This window comes from Boleophthalmus pectinirostris, unplaced genomic scaffold (assembly GCF_026225935.1).
Source record: "Boleophthalmus pectinirostris isolate CB_2022bp ecotype Guang Dong unplaced genomic scaffold, ASM2622593v1 HiC_scaffold_8, whole genome shotgun sequence".
In the NCBI taxonomy this organism is placed as follows: domain Eukaryota; kingdom Metazoa; phylum Chordata; class Actinopteri; order Gobiiformes; family Gobiidae; genus Boleophthalmus; species Boleophthalmus pectinirostris.
Window position 1 is genome coordinate 27,455,268 of NW_026571515.1, and position 17,031 is coordinate 27,472,298.

The window sequence follows — 17,031 nt, forward strand, 5'->3', positions numbered from 1 at the left end:
CCACGCTCAGAGCTTCTAGCAGCACGCAGGAATTAACTGCGCGGCTGAGATTAGATGTGGGAGGTAGGAGCGGCGAACTACTGAATGGGAATCTATCCGGCAACTTGAGCACAGTGCTGTCACACGGCGACACGCGGGCTCTGCGTAAAACCAAGCAGCGCGTCTCCAAGTCTGGCTCAGCCCCTGCGCTCACACACAGAGAGGACGCTCAAGTTGGATCAGGGCAGCCGCTGCTCAGTCACTCCTCTCTCGATCATGCCTGCGATCAAGAAGGAGCGGCTGGATGGAGACGATATGGCATTGACCGCGTTTAACCAGGCCGACTACCTGGCTCCTTTAAATGCCACCGCTATCCCCGTGGTGACCCCGCATCCGCCGCCCTACGATCACATTTTCGCCCATCACCGCGCGTACTTGGGGCTTCACGACTCGGCGCTGCATCACCAGCACCTCCACCACCACACGGACGACTTAATGCTGGAGCGGTTCTCCTCCATCCCGGACTTTCAACCCTTTTTTGACAACGGGGAGCCCTGTATCGAGGTGGAGTGTGGCGAAAACAAGGCATTGCTTTATATCAATAAACTGTGTCAAGGAAGTAAGGGACCTTCTATTAAATACAGGGGCGAGTGGCTCACCCCAAACGAATTTCAATTTGTGAGTGGACGGGAGACGGCCAAGGACTGGAAACGCAGTATTAGACACAAAGGTAAGGATAAGTGGTTCTGTTTGGGTGGTTTATGGTGATAGATGGCACGCGTGTTTTCTAATGGCCACTTTTGTTGTTGGGACGAACTTGCACTCGCGGTTTGTTCTGAAGGAGTTACAATCGGCTGTGCGAATTGACGTTATCCTCCACGATGCTCTTACAGAGTTTGGCCAAATATCCAGCACGGAACCAGGGCATCCGGGTTAGAAAGTTTCCGAGGGTTTGAGTTAAGCACTTAGTGTGCAACAGACTGTAGCTGTGCCTTTATATGTTTATTATATTACTCGATATTTAAAGGCACACCTGTGCACACGCATCACATGTTCAACCCAGAAATTGTGAATGCAGCTTTTTATGGCACGATTTAAAAAAAAATATTTGGACTCACGTGACTACTCTGATTTACTGAAGAATTTCTCTGCGTGCTATGGTTTGCTCTTTCCTGTTATTAAAACTTCCACTTCAACATTAACGCATAATTGCGTATCTTGGGGGCCCTTTCGCCACACACATTAGGTTAGTGAGGCAGAACTGACACGCGTTTGGATGAGGGGGGAGGGAGTCACCCCCAGGTCAAAATTAAAGCCTAATAGTTTGATAAAGCATGCCCACAGACAGATGACAGTTGGCTGCTGTCTCTGCCTCCTTCCACTGCTCTTTAGGCATGCATAACTGAAGGTCTACATTACACAACTCTTGACCAACTCTCCACACTATTGTTTAAGTTTAAAACTGACAAGAGATAACTTTTAAGGGTGCTTCTCTGTGTTGTAGGGAAAAGTCTGAAGACGCTCATGTCCAAAGGGATTTTACAGGTGCACCCTCCGATCTGTGATTGTCCAGGCTGCAGGATCTCATCTCCAGTGGTAAGATCACTGTTTCAGTGTGTGCATACACTTTTCTGCTTTTATGGCAAACAAACTGTGAACCATATGATAAATGAAGTGTAAAACAATGGCGTTTTAAACTTTTTGTTCTAGGTTTTAGTTGGCTTGGATTCAAGCAAAGACATTTGGGGGAACATTTGCTAATTTTGTTTATACTATACTATATGTTTACATAAACATTTTCCACCTGACTGTAAAGATGAGGGGAATTTTGGTGATGAAATCTGTCAAGTTAAGTTTCTTTCTCATTTAAAGCAGATATAGTTTGTGTTCTAAATATCTAGTATTGTCTGGTTTGTTTGCAGTTGAAATTCAAAGTCACTGCTGTTTCTGGGCATATCGTTGGTGTGGCTTTTCTGTCCCATTGCCTCCATTTGTCACCTGGCTCTTGAACTTTTGTTTGCCCTGCGTTTCCCTGGGGGCTGGACTGGGGCGCCATGCCAAAGCTGTGGGCTGCGCAGGTGTGTCACGCTCACACCGTCTCACCGCGGCTGTCTCTGTGTGTTTGGGCTTTGAGTTCGCACGCCGCCGGCTCAGCGTCGCCAAATCTGTTCACGCAGGTGCAGCGGGGCGTGTTTTTATCACCACGAAGCGCATCTGTCGACGCTCCCAAGCCCTAATCTTGAGGGAAGGGTGTAAGAGGCTTAGCGAGCTACTGAGCGTGGCTACTGCTGATTATTGTGGGCGAGACACGCAAAGGCAGAGGCGGTTTAGATAAGCCAGAGGTGTTTGAGCCGTGCAGGTAAACTGTGACATTTCTTAGGGCCAAGACATACTTCCTGTATCCATGAGGTATCAAGTATGCAGAATAATGGAGAGAAACTAAACTTAAATGTGTACTTTTATGACAGAAAGTAGTTTGCAAACACATACATAGGCCTAGACCTGAAGTAAAAACACAATTTGCTGGTTAGTAACATAGTACCTTAAAAGTGCCTTAACCTTTTAGCAATGAATTATATGGCTTCCATCTTAGACATATTCTCACCTCTATGAATCAATACTGGATTTTTGATGAAAATGTGCAGGTTATTAAGTAAAATTATGAATTTTAATTATGTCTGGAACTTAATGATCTGTTCCAGGCCTGCCTTTTTATGCTGAACAAACATATGAAGCTGAGAATTTGGTCTTTTTTGTTGTTGCCTGTGAAACTGTTGTTTTTTTTAAACTTAAACATGTGTTGATATAGCCAAGCGGTCCCCTTTTTCTTCATTTTATGTCCCCACTTAATAAGATATCACAGGTATGGACTTGTGGCTTGTTGGGGCTTGTGCGTCGGTTATTGCAGTGACGAGGCGAACTTTGTATTGACGTAAGCAGGAATATGAAAGGCCTTAAGGTTGTTGTTTTAGCCTTCTACCCTGTCTCTCTCTCCCTCCACCTCTCCTACTTCCCTTGTCTGATGAAGCTTGAAGTCTCCGAGCGAATACCACGGCGACGCCCCCCCCTCTCCCCCTCACCACCCCCTCCCCCCGCTCTCACATGCTCGGTTGTTGTGCTGGCAGCTCCGAGTGCGAGGCGGCAGCGCGGGCGGAGGCAGGAGGAGTAGGACTTGTATGGCCTGTGCTCTCTTCCCTCGGGGCACGCTAGCATCGCTCCACTGATGAGCACGGCGCACACACATACTCGCTCACGCCTACTACTGACACAAATTACCTCATGCAGACATTTATTTTGAAAGTTTGACGGCTGAACTTTGAGTGATCTTGCTGGGCTATAGGCACGAGGAGGAGAGCGTTCAGGAAAAGTACAGCAGCTGGTAGGGAGATGTCTCACCTTGACGTTCAGGACTTACTGAAGTTAATTTGCTGTGTCGGCACAAGCATAAAGTGTTTGTAATGACAAGTTGTGCAGTAAAACTCAAATGTACTCTTGGAAAATGTCACTTTATGTAGCTTTGGCGTTAATAAGAATACTTTATTTCAAACTAGCAAGATATTGAGCTATGCATCCCTGCTCCTTGCTTTTATTTTACAAACTGGATGATGAATCTTTTTATTTATTGATATGTAATATGATCATTTCCTTATATCTAACTTTTCTGGTAGGGGTGTGCCATCTGCCTGAATATTCCACAATAGGGCATTGAAGTTATTTCTCTTCAATTACAGTTGCTCAAAAAGACATTCAAATACAGACACATTGATATGACACATAACTTATTCTGGACTACCAGCACTACTGCTGTTCACTCAGTGCTTTTCTGAATATTCTATAACTTCAACTTTTCACCATATTATCAGACCACTGCTATGCATTGTGCATCAAGATATCAATTTATGATATGACTGGTGTTAACTTGCTATCAGTATATATCCCCTTATATTAAGCCTATTTATACTTAGTAAACAAGCCCAAATAATCTCTTTATCACTCACATCATCCAGTGACCATAAATACACGCATTCTCCATTATTTACATATTTTGTACTGTATGAAATAGCAGTAGGTCATGTTGCGTGTTAGTGGCTGTTGGCCTGACTCTTGTGTGCAATTGTGTATGTACTGTATTTGTGTGCGTGTGGTGGGGGGGGTGTCTCCTCCGGGGAGAGCACGGCTTCCTCTGCTCTGTTATTTCAGCGGAACTCGTGGAGGCCGGGAGGAAATTACACTCCCCTCCTCCGGCTCGTAAAGACCTCCTCCAACCAAGGGCCTCTCTGCTCACAAACATCACACATGCGCAATCCCGCTCTGCACAAACTTTATATCAAGTTCTCCAAGGTTGAGTTGAACCCCAAATTGATCAAATCTGACCTAGTTTACTTATACATTTAAATTATGTAGTATTCTGTAGTCCTTGTTGAAGTTCAACAAAACTGTATACAGAAGTACTCACTGTGTGCAGACTCGTCATCCTGAATCCACAAAGATTCAGCAAAAAGCAATTCTCAACCTTGAAATTTTCTGAAAGGAAAACTGTGCAACTGTGATCTTGACAAAGCTGTCCCAATTTTTGAAAATACTTGAAACTACAAGCTTTGTTTTGAAACTTTTTGTTATGTAATCATCAACTGATGTCTGAAAAAGCAGCAAGTTCAAGTGCACAAATTTATTTGGCCAAAACTGTGTAAGTCCATGTTTTCCCTCTTATTCACAAAATCAAACTTCGGACTAACTTTGGGGCATTAGTATTTTAAAGGTAACTACACAACTGTTTGAGGGAAGGTTTGCCACCTTCTTGTTTCCATGGAATTTTTATGCTTTGCAAAATGTGCTTTTGTGATAAATACAAACATTTAAAATTATCTATTCACTGAATCCTAAAATGCTAATTATCCTTGTCAACACTTCTCTCTTTTGCCTCCTTCCCCTGGCAGTTATTCAAAGCTGATCCTATGCAAAACACATTAATATACAAAGCTAAACCATAAGTCTAAATTGTTCTAGATATGTTTCTACACCCCTGATTGGTTGTTTAGCTGCAGAGGTGGGTATTACTCAGTTACAATCACTCAGTTACCTTTACTTAAGTAACATTTTATGCAGTTGTTCTTCTTGGAGTAGTTTTCAAACATTCATCCATACTTTTACTCCTACTGCTCTTTGTTGACAATATTAAATGATTTAACTTTCTTAATCCACTCCTTACAATAATTTCAAACTATAGTTCAATAGTTGTGTCCAGACTTACTGAGTATTTATTTCCTCAAATACTGTTTGCTCTAACTTGAGTAATTTCTGGAGGTCTACTTTATGCTTCTGCTTATTATGAAATATCAGTACTCTTAGTTGAGTACACATTTTTGGCTACCCTACCCACCTCTGTGTAACTGCCTCTCTTTTCTGTTTGCTAAAGTGTTTAGTGAGGTGATGTCTGTACACCACTGCCCTGTGACCTGTCCTTAAGCCCTCTCTCTCTTGGCGGCAGTAGTGGTGGCGGTCCTGTACAAACACTCAAGAGCGCTCTGTGTGTGTGTGTGCGTGTGTGTGTCTGTGTGTGAGGGAGTTGAGGGGGGTGTACGGTTCTGCTTGCCTGACTGCATCGCCACTGACCTCCCCACACACCCCTCCGCGTCTCTCCCGCCCTGTGCCGCTCCACTGGGCTGCGACTGCCGGCTGGGCTCTGCGCGTGGGGCCATCAATGTGCGTGTGTATGTACGAGTGTGTGTGTTTGTGTGTGTGTATGTGTGTGTGTGCGTGTGTGTGTGTCTGTATATATGTGTATGTATGTGTGTTCATGCGCGTGTGTGTGTATGTATGTGTGTGTATGGAGTGGTCGCATGCTTGCTCTCCCCACGGAGATTTCTCACTTTTTTTACTTTTCTCTCACACGGCCTCAAACGCCCAAGTGTTGCCTGAAGTCTGCACAGCACCACACACACAAGCACAGTCCCTGACAAATGAAAACAGGGCAGTAAGTTTGTAAATAGAGTCTAGTATTATAGTTAATTTCTTTAGGTGTTGTGTTTTTATATGACACAGCTTCAGAATATAGTAAAAACAATAATGTATGCAACTTATATACCTCTTTTTTGGACAATCAAAGTTTTGTTTTTAGTCAACTTGTTTTAGAAGAGTGACAAAGTATTTTAGATTGTGAAATATTGTGATTTTGTTTGGTGATACTGTATCGTTGATTGCAAATTTTTATATTGCAATGAATATGTTTTTTGGCACAGTTTTTTGTGCTGCCAATCTACAATCATCAATCTGTCTGTGAAAAAAAAGGAAACTTGTGAAAAATATGAAATTAGTTAAGGAAACTATGAATCAGTTGTACTGTTACTTGTCTGTCATAATAACTGCATTTCTTAAGAACAGTTGTGTTAATAGAGGTTTTAAAATGCAAAAATAACAGAACTAAATATGTTAACATTGTGATGTAGAATAGTATAATTTTTGGATATTATTGTGAGCCTAGTATTGCATAATGTATAGAATCATGAGATACCCTCTCATTCCCAGCCCTAACCTTTTATCACTTGTTATAACATGCAATATATATTTAGTAGTATATGTTCATTATGTAAAAGTAGAACATATATAGGCTGTATACTACATAGGCTACTCTACACTTTTTTCCATCTTTCTCTCATGGCATATATAGCAATATAGCTTATTATTTTCAACATCCACAACTCAAATCAGTACAGTACATTGCAATACAATGCAATTCATCTATACTGGTGCAGTGATTCTCTCTCATGTAAAACCTACAGTTGTTAAGAGAAACCTGTTGACATTATTAACACAGAACCTCTTTTGTCTGCTTCATAGATGTTTGTTTTGTTGCATGTTTGTTTATGCATTCTGGATTCTGGATGGATTAATGACTCTGGACATATGCACTGTTTCCCAGTCCTATCTTTGCTGTGAAGCGCAGTGGGCCATTGTTTTGATTTTGTTTACTACTATGTGACGATCTTAAGAGCATAGTGAATGAATGTGTTTTCTGTAAATAACATCTGAGTAGAAAACAGCTGAAAATAAATATGAATATAACTGTTTTTTGTGATATAACTAAAGACAAGTATAGAGATGTCAGATTATAAAAGCCGCTACTATATGTAAAAAAACACCAGTCAAATGCATTTGTTATTGAATCTGTTGAGACACCTCCTCACCTAAAGATATAGCCATATTGTTGACTTATATTAATGTCATTGGTTGGGCTGGGCGATATTAGCCTGATTCATCAGCCGGTTTTACTTTGTTTCACTTCATACAAACCGTGTGACCTCGCAGCCTTAGATTTCGTTCGCTCGACGGTAGGCGGGTACTTTTTATCATTTAACCAATCGCTGCTATTTGGTTGTGATGTATGTAATGCGCCGCTGACGGGGCTAAATGGTATATTAAGCTTTTCTCAAATCCCGTAGGAAGAAGGGCAATAACGTCTTTCCCCTTAATGAAATTCACTAAACATTCTCTCTATTCCGGCTTTAAATCCTCAATCTGGGGAATCTTTGACAACACTGAATATATCACTCTTCGCTGATTGGCCTGTGCCCAAACTTGCACTTCCGGGGTCTTTGCGAACCGTCTATTGTATTCTGATTTCTGACCTAGCCACTGGAAAAAAATGAAATTGAGTGGAGGCACTAGGTGGCGCCAGCCTGGCTAGGGTGATATGGCAAAAAACACAAAATAAAATAACTTTCAGTATTGTTTTTATGAACATTAACAAGACTTATCAGTGCTATTTAAAAAAGAAAGCTATGAAATTATTTGTCCAAAGTGTAAACTCTGCTCCAAACCACGTGCTTCTTTATTGGATTGGTTGTGGACTTCTCCATTAAGAACATGACTGAATCTAGAGCTCGATTCAAATTTGATTAATTGGCCAGCCCTTATCACTGGTATATGTATAAATAGTTGAATATGCATTGGTCTTATAAACTGATTTTAAAGAACCATTCAGACGTACACCTGTTAAAATGTTTGCTAATGTGCTAAGCAGTAATGTATTTTGTATTCCAAATGGTTAGCTTTGGCCTTGCTTCTAAGCCTGCCGTAATGACCGCATCCCCCCGTAACACACATACTTTTTCCCTGCCTCCTCCCCTCCTCCTCCTCTTCTCCTCCGCCTCTCCCTCCCTCTTTCCCCAAGCACTCGCGCCAAGTCGGGCCGCCATCCCGCCTCCACACACACACACACACACACACACACACACACACACACACACACACACACACACACACACACACACACACACAAACACGCTCCGAGGTAACGGCAGACAGGCGCGTGACTCATTAGGCATTCGTCCCGCGGGGAGATCGCTGGGGGGGCGCGTGCGAGGGAGAGAGAGCGCCGCAGCTGCAGGAATGTCACGGCCGGCTACCGCTGTGTGTGTCTATGTGTGTGGTTGTGTGTGTGCGTATGTGTGTGTATGTGTGGTTGTGTGTGCGTGCGTATGTGTGTGTCTCTCTGTGTGGTTATGTGTACGTGTGTGTGTGCGTATGTGTGTGATTGTGTAGTAGTAGTATTTGTGTATGTGCTCACTAATGCTGTTGGAGCCAGCGGCAGGGCAGTGCACCTTTCAGGAAATAAGGCGAGGAGGAAGAAAAAAACAGTCCTATTAGTCCTGTTTTCCACCCAGAGCTCATTTAAAAGTCTGAAGTAAATTTAGCCAGAAAAATGCTTTGTAATTTCTCCTTTATTTTAAACAACTTTCCTAGCCACAAAGAAAGGCGATATTAGCTACTGTTTTCACTTAAAATTGCAGATCATTTTGTGGTTTTCCTTTATGGTTTAGCCTTACATAGAAAAAACTAAATACTTGGACATATAACTCCATTTGAAGTACATAAGTTGGTATTGTAGCACACATACCACACATTACAGTTAGAAATTGCATTTACACTTACAATAAAACACATGGACATACAGTAAAAACACATGTTATTGTTGATAGTAAAAGTCAGTATTGAATTGTAACTGTGTTGTAATTCTTTAGTCTTAGCCGTTACCAAGCAAGATTTGGTAAACAAAGTAGGGATGTATTGATACTGGCATTAGTAATTAGTACCAATACATAAAAATAATAGCAGGACCGAGTATCGGTTTCATGATGTTGCTTCAGCTGATATCCTGGTTGGGACTTTACTGAATGCAATAAAACTATGTACTTGCTAATGTTGGCCCAGAATGTCTCTTTATTCATACAAATCTGTTCAGTAGTTACTTGCAAGACAAATAACAGTTATCTAACAGATTTGGATCCATTTTAAATAAGTTAACTGTGTTGTTTGTAATAAGTTAACTGTGTTTTGCCATTTTTAGTCCCTTCGCTGGTTTCGGTTATGACTGGGAATCGGCAGATACCTAAAGCCAAACTATCGGTACTGGTGTCAGAAATGTAAAAGATGAATTAGTGCATCCCTAAAACAAATACAGTTACATCTTCTTATCAAAAGTTTTCAGGGGCAGTTATGTTATCCACAAAGACACATTAGATGCTTAGAAGAGTAGGAAGAATAGTGAAAGTTTTTATCATAAACCATACCCATATCTATATGTTTGACCTGGTTTGACTTTTATGTGATTTTTCTTAAAACATGAAGTGAGAAAAGAAGAGCAGTAGGCACAAACATGCATTGCTATGTTGGCTTTTCAGTTGCATCCTAATGAATCACCACGCTCCTCGTACACTATATGTGCATATAAACACAGGTCTATTTTTTCACTCCCACAGTGTTAGGCAGAACGTGTGGGCAGAGATATTCTTAGAGGTGCTTTCATTGGACTTTTATGAGTGACTTTTTCCATGGCAGAACAGACCCTGACCACACACAGTAACCCGTGAATGTTCAGGTGACCTTCCCCACGGCGCTCCTCTTCGGGCTGCCAGGGGTGCGCTTAGTTTGGTGTTTTTGTTTGGTACAGCCCCCTTGTGCACAGGAAGTGTTGCCGGAAGCAGTGGGAGCTCAACCCCGGTTCTGCGTCAGTGCCACCAGAGAAAAGCACGGGGGTTTTCCGGGGGAGCATCTCAAGGGGGACCAGGGGGACCAGGGGGGAGGAGGGAGAGGAGAGCTGGGTATGTCACAGCCATGTGGGTGGTTGTCCACTAGCCTACACAATGACTGCGACCACTGTCCTTACTACAAGTGTTATTGTATTATACAGTGTCTGGTTAGAGAGTGAAGTCCTTGCTCTGGAGGGTATTTTTTAAGAGGTTTGCTTGCAGTGACTATTTTATGAATGAAGAAGCAGATGGACATGTGAAGATGGGTATTTTCATTGAGTTCAAGAAGATCTTAAACTTAGCCTAAAAATTTAGCTGGACTCCATAAAATGTCACATTTGAATTGAAATCACAATTTCATTTGGTGCAATTATCAAATCGCAAAGGCAGCAATTATTCTGATAATAAAAAGACCAAAAAATATTTAAAGATCTTGTTGTATCTTGTAGTTTAGACCTCTACAAATATGTTGTGCGATGAATGGGTTCATTTCAGTCTTTTCTCAAATGTTAATGCTCCTGGAGTTGTTTACAATGTGCACACTGAGCACTTCTCAAAGGTATGCCACAAATCTAAATGAAACTGCAAGTGAAAAATCACAGTTAGATTTTTTAAACTTCCCATAGCTTGTTGTTCCTCTTTTCAGTGTTCTGGTCAGACTTGATATTAATATAGACCAGGTATTCACTTGTGTTTTTAGGACATGAGGAAAGACACATAAGTCTATTTTCTGTCAATATATTTGTGACACTTAATATTAACTGCATCTTAATAAGCTTTGATAAAGCATGAAGAAAGTCTTCATTTATAATAAGACGAAAGTACACAAGTTCAATAGTCCTCTCCAGTTGTTGTATTGAGCCTTATGAACAGATAGTTTATTGAGAATTATTCAGACTTAATAACTATTTAATGTATACCCTAACTCTAACTCCTAACTGTTAACTAGTTACTAAGCCTGAGCCATTCTTAATAAATGATTTGTTCATTTTGACTTAAGTATATCTTTCCATTCCTTCTTAAGGCTGCTAATGGTATAGTTTTTATTTGTGTTTTTGCAACATTTGTTTTGTCGAACTTGTTGCATTTATGTGTTTAATAGTTCCTTAATATAACTTAGCAAAAGTAACAGTAAACTGATCTGTTGTCATTTGGTGCTACTGCTGTACACAACTTCTTAAAAGAAAGAAAGAAGGAAAAGAGTGTTTTTCTGGCGAGGTTTTAAAAGAGAATTGTGCAGAACTGTGGCCTGTTCGTCCTGAGGGATGTTTTCATCTTCCTCTGTCTCCCCCCAAACTCTTTTTAAAGTCTGCCATTTGAGAGACTCCAGAGGGGCTGCACCTGTTTGCCTCTTGGCTAGGAGCCCCCAAATCCCTCCTCCTGCCCCCGCCTGCCACTCAGGCTGCCGCGCCTCTCGGGACATGGGGAAGAGAGGGGTGGGAGAGAGGAGGAGAGGGGTGACGGGCTGCGCGTGGTGGAGGGATAGCTGCAGGGCTCAGAGGCGTCCGGGAATAAGAACCAGGATGTGGGCAGGAGCGAGAGAGACTTTAAACCCAGGTCCAGTGTCCCACATTGGGCTGAGCTGCCTCCGTGTAGCCTCTCATGTCTGGACTCTGCACAGTCTCTTTCATTTTTACATTTCTCTCACCTTCTGCAAAAACAAGTCCGCTCTGCTCACTTCTCTCTGTACCTCAGCCCAGAGTTTGCTCACTTTCTCTCCCCTTCCTCTTCCTGTGTTCCTCTCATCTCCTTTACTGCCTCAGCCCGCTCTGTGCTGGACTTTCTCTGACTGGGATTTCCAATTCAGAGCCATCAGGTCACATTAAAGGTCATTCAGCATGACTTCCTGAACCCACATTTCAACATACACAACAATGTAGTTATGTTATTTTATCAATCAGAGATGAAAGATATTTGTGAATGACAATGTAGTGCTGAGATCAGTCTCCCCACAAACACTGATATTGTTTGTTTTGATTATTCTGTGGAGTTACAGTACATACATGTAATGACTATAATGCTAGTCTTTACTGGGTAGGGTTATCAAAAGTTAATCAGATACAAATAGATACTAAACCCAATATTTTGTGTTGATTATTATTGTAGAGAAAGAGTGATTTTATTATGATTGTGATAGGTAATTTGTATGGGTAATTGGTATTAAAATAAATTTTGACTTGGACTTAGACAGACAACCCTTTGCCTTTTTATTACTGTTATTAAACAATTACATACACAAGGTCAACTTTTCAGATTGTTGTCTGAACTTTTGAACTGCTTACTATCTGTGATTTGTAGCCTATACTATGTAAAGTGCCTTTTGCACGCAGAACCGGGGGCGACTGGCTGAGAAGCGCACCATCCCGCTCCCTCCAAACCGGGTGCCAAAGAAGGAGCTGGCCTCTATCTTCAGCAGTGACGACAGCGAAGGCAGCGAGCGGGCCAGCGGGGACCATGCCCACATCAAGCAGGAGGACGAGCTGCATTTTAGTATCATGAGGAAAAGGTGAGACACAACCTCCTCCTCACTGTTTTTGTGCTATTGAAATCTCTCATGATAAAGTGGGTGTATAATTCACATGTATGTTGTGAAATGTCACCCTAGCCTTCGACTTGTCACTTCTTTCTCTCCTACGTTCAGTTTTGTTTGCTTCTCTTCACTTCCTGTTTAAAAGTGAGCCCTCACCTAATGATTGAAATGAGTTGTTGTTACTTTTAAAAGGATTTGGTGTAATTTATATGTGTTAAAGGCTTGTTTGAGAGGCTCAGACAAAGATGCTTAAAAATGCTCTTACAGCTTTTCTTTGCACTGTCTAATGGAAGATGTGCACTGGGCTCGCAAAGTGTTAATTGGTTTGTTGTTTGTGTTTGTTACAAGTGCTGCCAAGAATCACTATATCTCCTCTGACGTATTCTGATGGCCAAAGTTGTGCTGTGCTCAACTTTGTTTGGAAATGTACTATAAAAGTGCTTTCAATTTGAGCTTATTTTGTAGCAAATGCTAAAAATATATCCCCAAATAAGAGAAAACAACAGCAGGATATGATTTATTTACGAAGCTAAACAGGTTTTTTTATGTACAAACATTATGGATGATGGACTAATTGTCACAACTGGATCATTAGAGTTTGTTGAGTATTTTGTGAGCTCATTAGTCACATAATTCATAAGAGCATTTTGGTGTGATTGTGTTAGTGTTTACTAAAACATATTCTACTTTAAGACTCTCATTAAGACATGGGCCAATGATCGTCCACAGAGAGAGGTTTATTTAATCATGACATTTGTATTGGACAATAATAAGGATGCTGTTTGGTTTGTGAGATTCACATAATGCTGTTCATTGATTAGGCCCAGTGTTTCTGTCTGCATCATAAGCAGCCTTCAGCCTCATTACAGAAGATGTTTTTTATTTCTCAAATGAGCGTGCGACACAGCGGACAGCGTGGCAACTGCGCGGCTTTAAATGGATCCACTAACCTCGTTTAAGAGGGCTTCCCCTCCCCCTGACACTTGTGCTGCCGGCGCGTTAAGATGATAATGAATTTAAAGAACACTTATGACTAATATGTCAGGCTTTTACCCTTTGAGAGGCGACGGACTCGCTGGAGCCGCAGCCCCAGTCTGTCCCGGGCTTTAGCCCTCTATGTGAGTCTGGATGGGCCGGATAATGGGATGTCCAATCATGGAAATGTGATTTCCATTGACCGCAGCTTCGTAAGTGAGTCGTAGAAGGGTCTTAACAAATTGGATTTGGCCAATGGATGTGAAAAATACAGAGGCTGTGTATACATGTGTGTGAGGCTGTGCTGGTCGTCCTCACATCATCAGACACTGGGCCTGATCACTGTCATCTGTCACTCAGGCTGGTCTTAGCACTGCTCATTCAAAGAGCTTTGTCCTCACCACAGCACTTTACTTTTAAAAAGCAGCTATGGATGATATGTCTCAAAATGTGTCTACCAAGAAGTATGTTTAATAACTAGAACTAAAGTTTAATATTTGATCTTTATCTTGAGCCTGTGACAGAATTATCCAAAAAAAAGAGAAAAAAGAAAGAATAAACGCTTTAACCTAAGTGCAGTTAGAGATCCGTTTATGTAACTCATTGGTTAACACTGATTTATGGATTTCATCTCAAGGACTAAATATTTGATAGCTCTAATTCAGGATTGTGTGTTTTACTCCTGGGAAAAGCCCACTTTGGTTTCAGATAACAAGTGTTTATTGAAAAGTGCTGAATAAGTCTCTGGATAATTGTTATGCTGCCACTTTTTGGATATTGAAAACCTTGCCTTGTAAAAACCTTTCTTTCAGTAAAAATAGATGATAACTAGTGCTGAAAACATTCACTATTTAAAGTCCTAAATGTGGTGAGGATGTTGTATATAGTTAGAACATATAGGAGCAGTAGCCTGACATTGTTTGACTTTGGATCCCGTGGCTTTATTGAACGCTTTGTCATTGGCTGATGCGTGTAAAGGTCGCGGACAGTGAGACATTACTGGAAAAGCCTTGCCCTAAAGCACTAATTAGTCAGGCTGCGGAGGTTTTATAGTTTACTGGAGGAGATTTCCACTTCTAGAAAATGTGTCCTTATTTACACTGGTTTCCCATGACAACGCAATCACACCAATTTAATTCTTTGCAAGGCGTTGGCTAACACCAAAACATTTTACGCATTCTACAATTGGCTAATTGCATGATCAACATAAGAAGGAAAGTCATGCACTGTTGGCTTAGTGTCAGTTTACATGACGGTTAATATGGCAGCGTTGTAACCTTGTACTGGAAACTGGATGTCGCAAAGTTTGAGATTTCAAACTCACGAGAATCCATCTCTTACGGCTCCCGCTTATCTGTTCGACTCTGCCCTTTTGGCTTTTGGTGCAGAGCAGAATGTGCATGTTTTAGTCAAAGTACATTTTATTATTAACTGCTAAGTAGACATGGCTTTTGCTAAGGTAGCAATGGTGTGTACAATATAGAGTAGCTATAGTAGAGTCTTTGAACAGTTCACTCTTTTTTATATTATTTTGAGGAGATGCAGGAGGGGACATATCAATATTAGTCCATCCTTACAAAATGTCATTTTCCCCCTGGTATGCTATATTATTTATTTACAACATATAGTCTGTGTATTGTGAGTTAGATGTGAAGCTTAATTACAACTTTTTCATACTATATATCACTTGACATGCTTTCATGGTGCTCACAGGCCAATGTCCCATTTTATTCAATATATGAAAATTGGTTGTTTACAATAATTGATAATACTATGCTGTACCAACCGTACTCCCTGTTTTATAGTTCTCACTGCACTTTTTATGGCTTTGCATACTAAATGTTGCCAGGACTCTACCTGATCCCACCTTATGTCGAAGTTGCTGACTATTGCCCACAATCTGCTGGAGTTTCTCAGTGCTGCTGCGGGCCACATGTGCCGGCTGGAGTGGGCTTCAATGGTCATGGCTGGAGGAGGGAACAGCATAAGCCCTTTAAGCACCAGATGTTGGAGCTCTTGTGATAGTTTTGGGTGTATCTATCTGCTCTCTTTCTCTTTCTCTTTCTCTCTCTCTCTCTCTCTCTCTCTCTCTCTCTCTCTCTCTTCGCTCTCTCGCCCCCTCTCTCCCCCTCTCTCCTCCTGTTTGTGTCTCAGTGTGAGAGACGTGGCGACTAGGAGCTGCCACTCTGCGCCAGCTCATGCAGACACCTCAGCCCCTGGTGCCAATGTTTCAGCAGGGCAGCAAAGGGATCTTACACACAAGCAACAGACCTGCCAGGGAAAGGACAAGTAAAAGTGCTGGTCTGCTGCTCCTAACAGATATGACATATATAGTAATAAAATAAAAGCAAATCAGGTAAAATAGGCTATCTCAAATAAGTTTATACAGCAAAATACGATGTGAAAAACAAAATCATAAGAGACCAAGAAAATGTTTTAATGTTATGTGTGCCTGAGTGTTGGTGGTGGTCAGAGGGGCCGATGGCCCAGATTGGCAGCCGCGCTTCCGTCAGTCTGCTCGAGGGCAGCTGAAAATCCATTGTTTGCTATATGGTGTAATGCCACTATGAAGAGGCAGGGCCAGCAGAAGATAATCAGTTTTTCAGTTTTTACCAGTTTTGACTTTCCACTGCAAGTCCTTACAACACCACTGATGTTTACAGTGATCAAAATCTAAAATAATTATCTAGTTTACTGCTAAATACTAGAAAGTGCATTATATGGCTAATACAAATATGAATTATTCTGAATATAAAAAGAGTTCTCAAACAAACACTTTAACTGCATATAGTACTTAAGAGCCATTACATTCATAATTCCACAGATTGATAGGCTCACCTTTCCCAGTGATCTCTCCATTATTGGTAGTATCCATGACCTGTTGTGTATCTTACAGCACGTATTAGCCCGGCTCTATTCAGGTCAGTGTGTGTATGTTTGTCTGTGTGCGTGTGTGCTGGCACTGGGGGCTGTATTGACCGCTGTGGGCCGAGCGGAGGATGAGATGAGGGTGGCGGGCGTGCACCTGGGTGATAAGACGGGCTCATGTCCTTCTTAGCGCTCAAAGCCTCCAGACATTTTCCCCGCGGCGCCGTCCTTCTTGCGCTAACCCCCGCCTTAGCATCTCCTCAGGGAGCGCTGACTCAGGTGACTAGGTTTTAGACACCCTCCCTCGCTCCCTCCATCGTCAGGCCTATAATATGACCTTGCCTTTGCCTCCTAAAGATAGCACAGAGGTGGTGAGGGAGGGGGGCAGAGGTGGGGGGCAACTGGACCAAGCCCTCATTAGCTGGAGCCCAGGCGGGATAGCTCAGGAAAGTGCGTCTAATTACCCCACTAACTATGTCCTTGCAGCTTAAAACGGCCTCTTTGCCATTGGATAATAACTGCACCACGCACTGATAGCTGCAATAGCTGAGGAATCTTATAGTCTAGTGGGTTTGTGGTTTATAAATCGATGTAAAACCTTTCTCGACCATTTTACAAATCTTTTAGTAAAACTGGTTGAAAATGTCTTTG

The 17,031-nt window shown here is 41.8% G+C and overlaps 1 protein-coding gene across 3 annotated transcripts in view; it reads left to right on the forward strand.

Moving 5' to 3' along the window:
* The first annotated feature begins 255 nt into the window (after window positions 1–255).
* The window catches only part of samd11 (sterile alpha motif domain containing 11), a 47,022-nt gene continuing 30,246 nt past the window's right edge, over window positions 256–17,031 (forward strand). For all 3 annotated transcript variants that reach the window (XM_055165880.1, XM_055165881.1, XM_055165882.1), the window contains exons 1-3: window positions 256–709; window positions 1,484–1,575; window positions 12,338–12,513. In XM_055165880.1, the coding sequence (XP_055021855.1) occupies window positions 256–709; window positions 1,484–1,575; window positions 12,338–12,513 (722 nt within the window). The remainder of the gene's footprint in view (window positions 710–1,483; window positions 1,576–12,337; window positions 12,514–17,031) is intronic.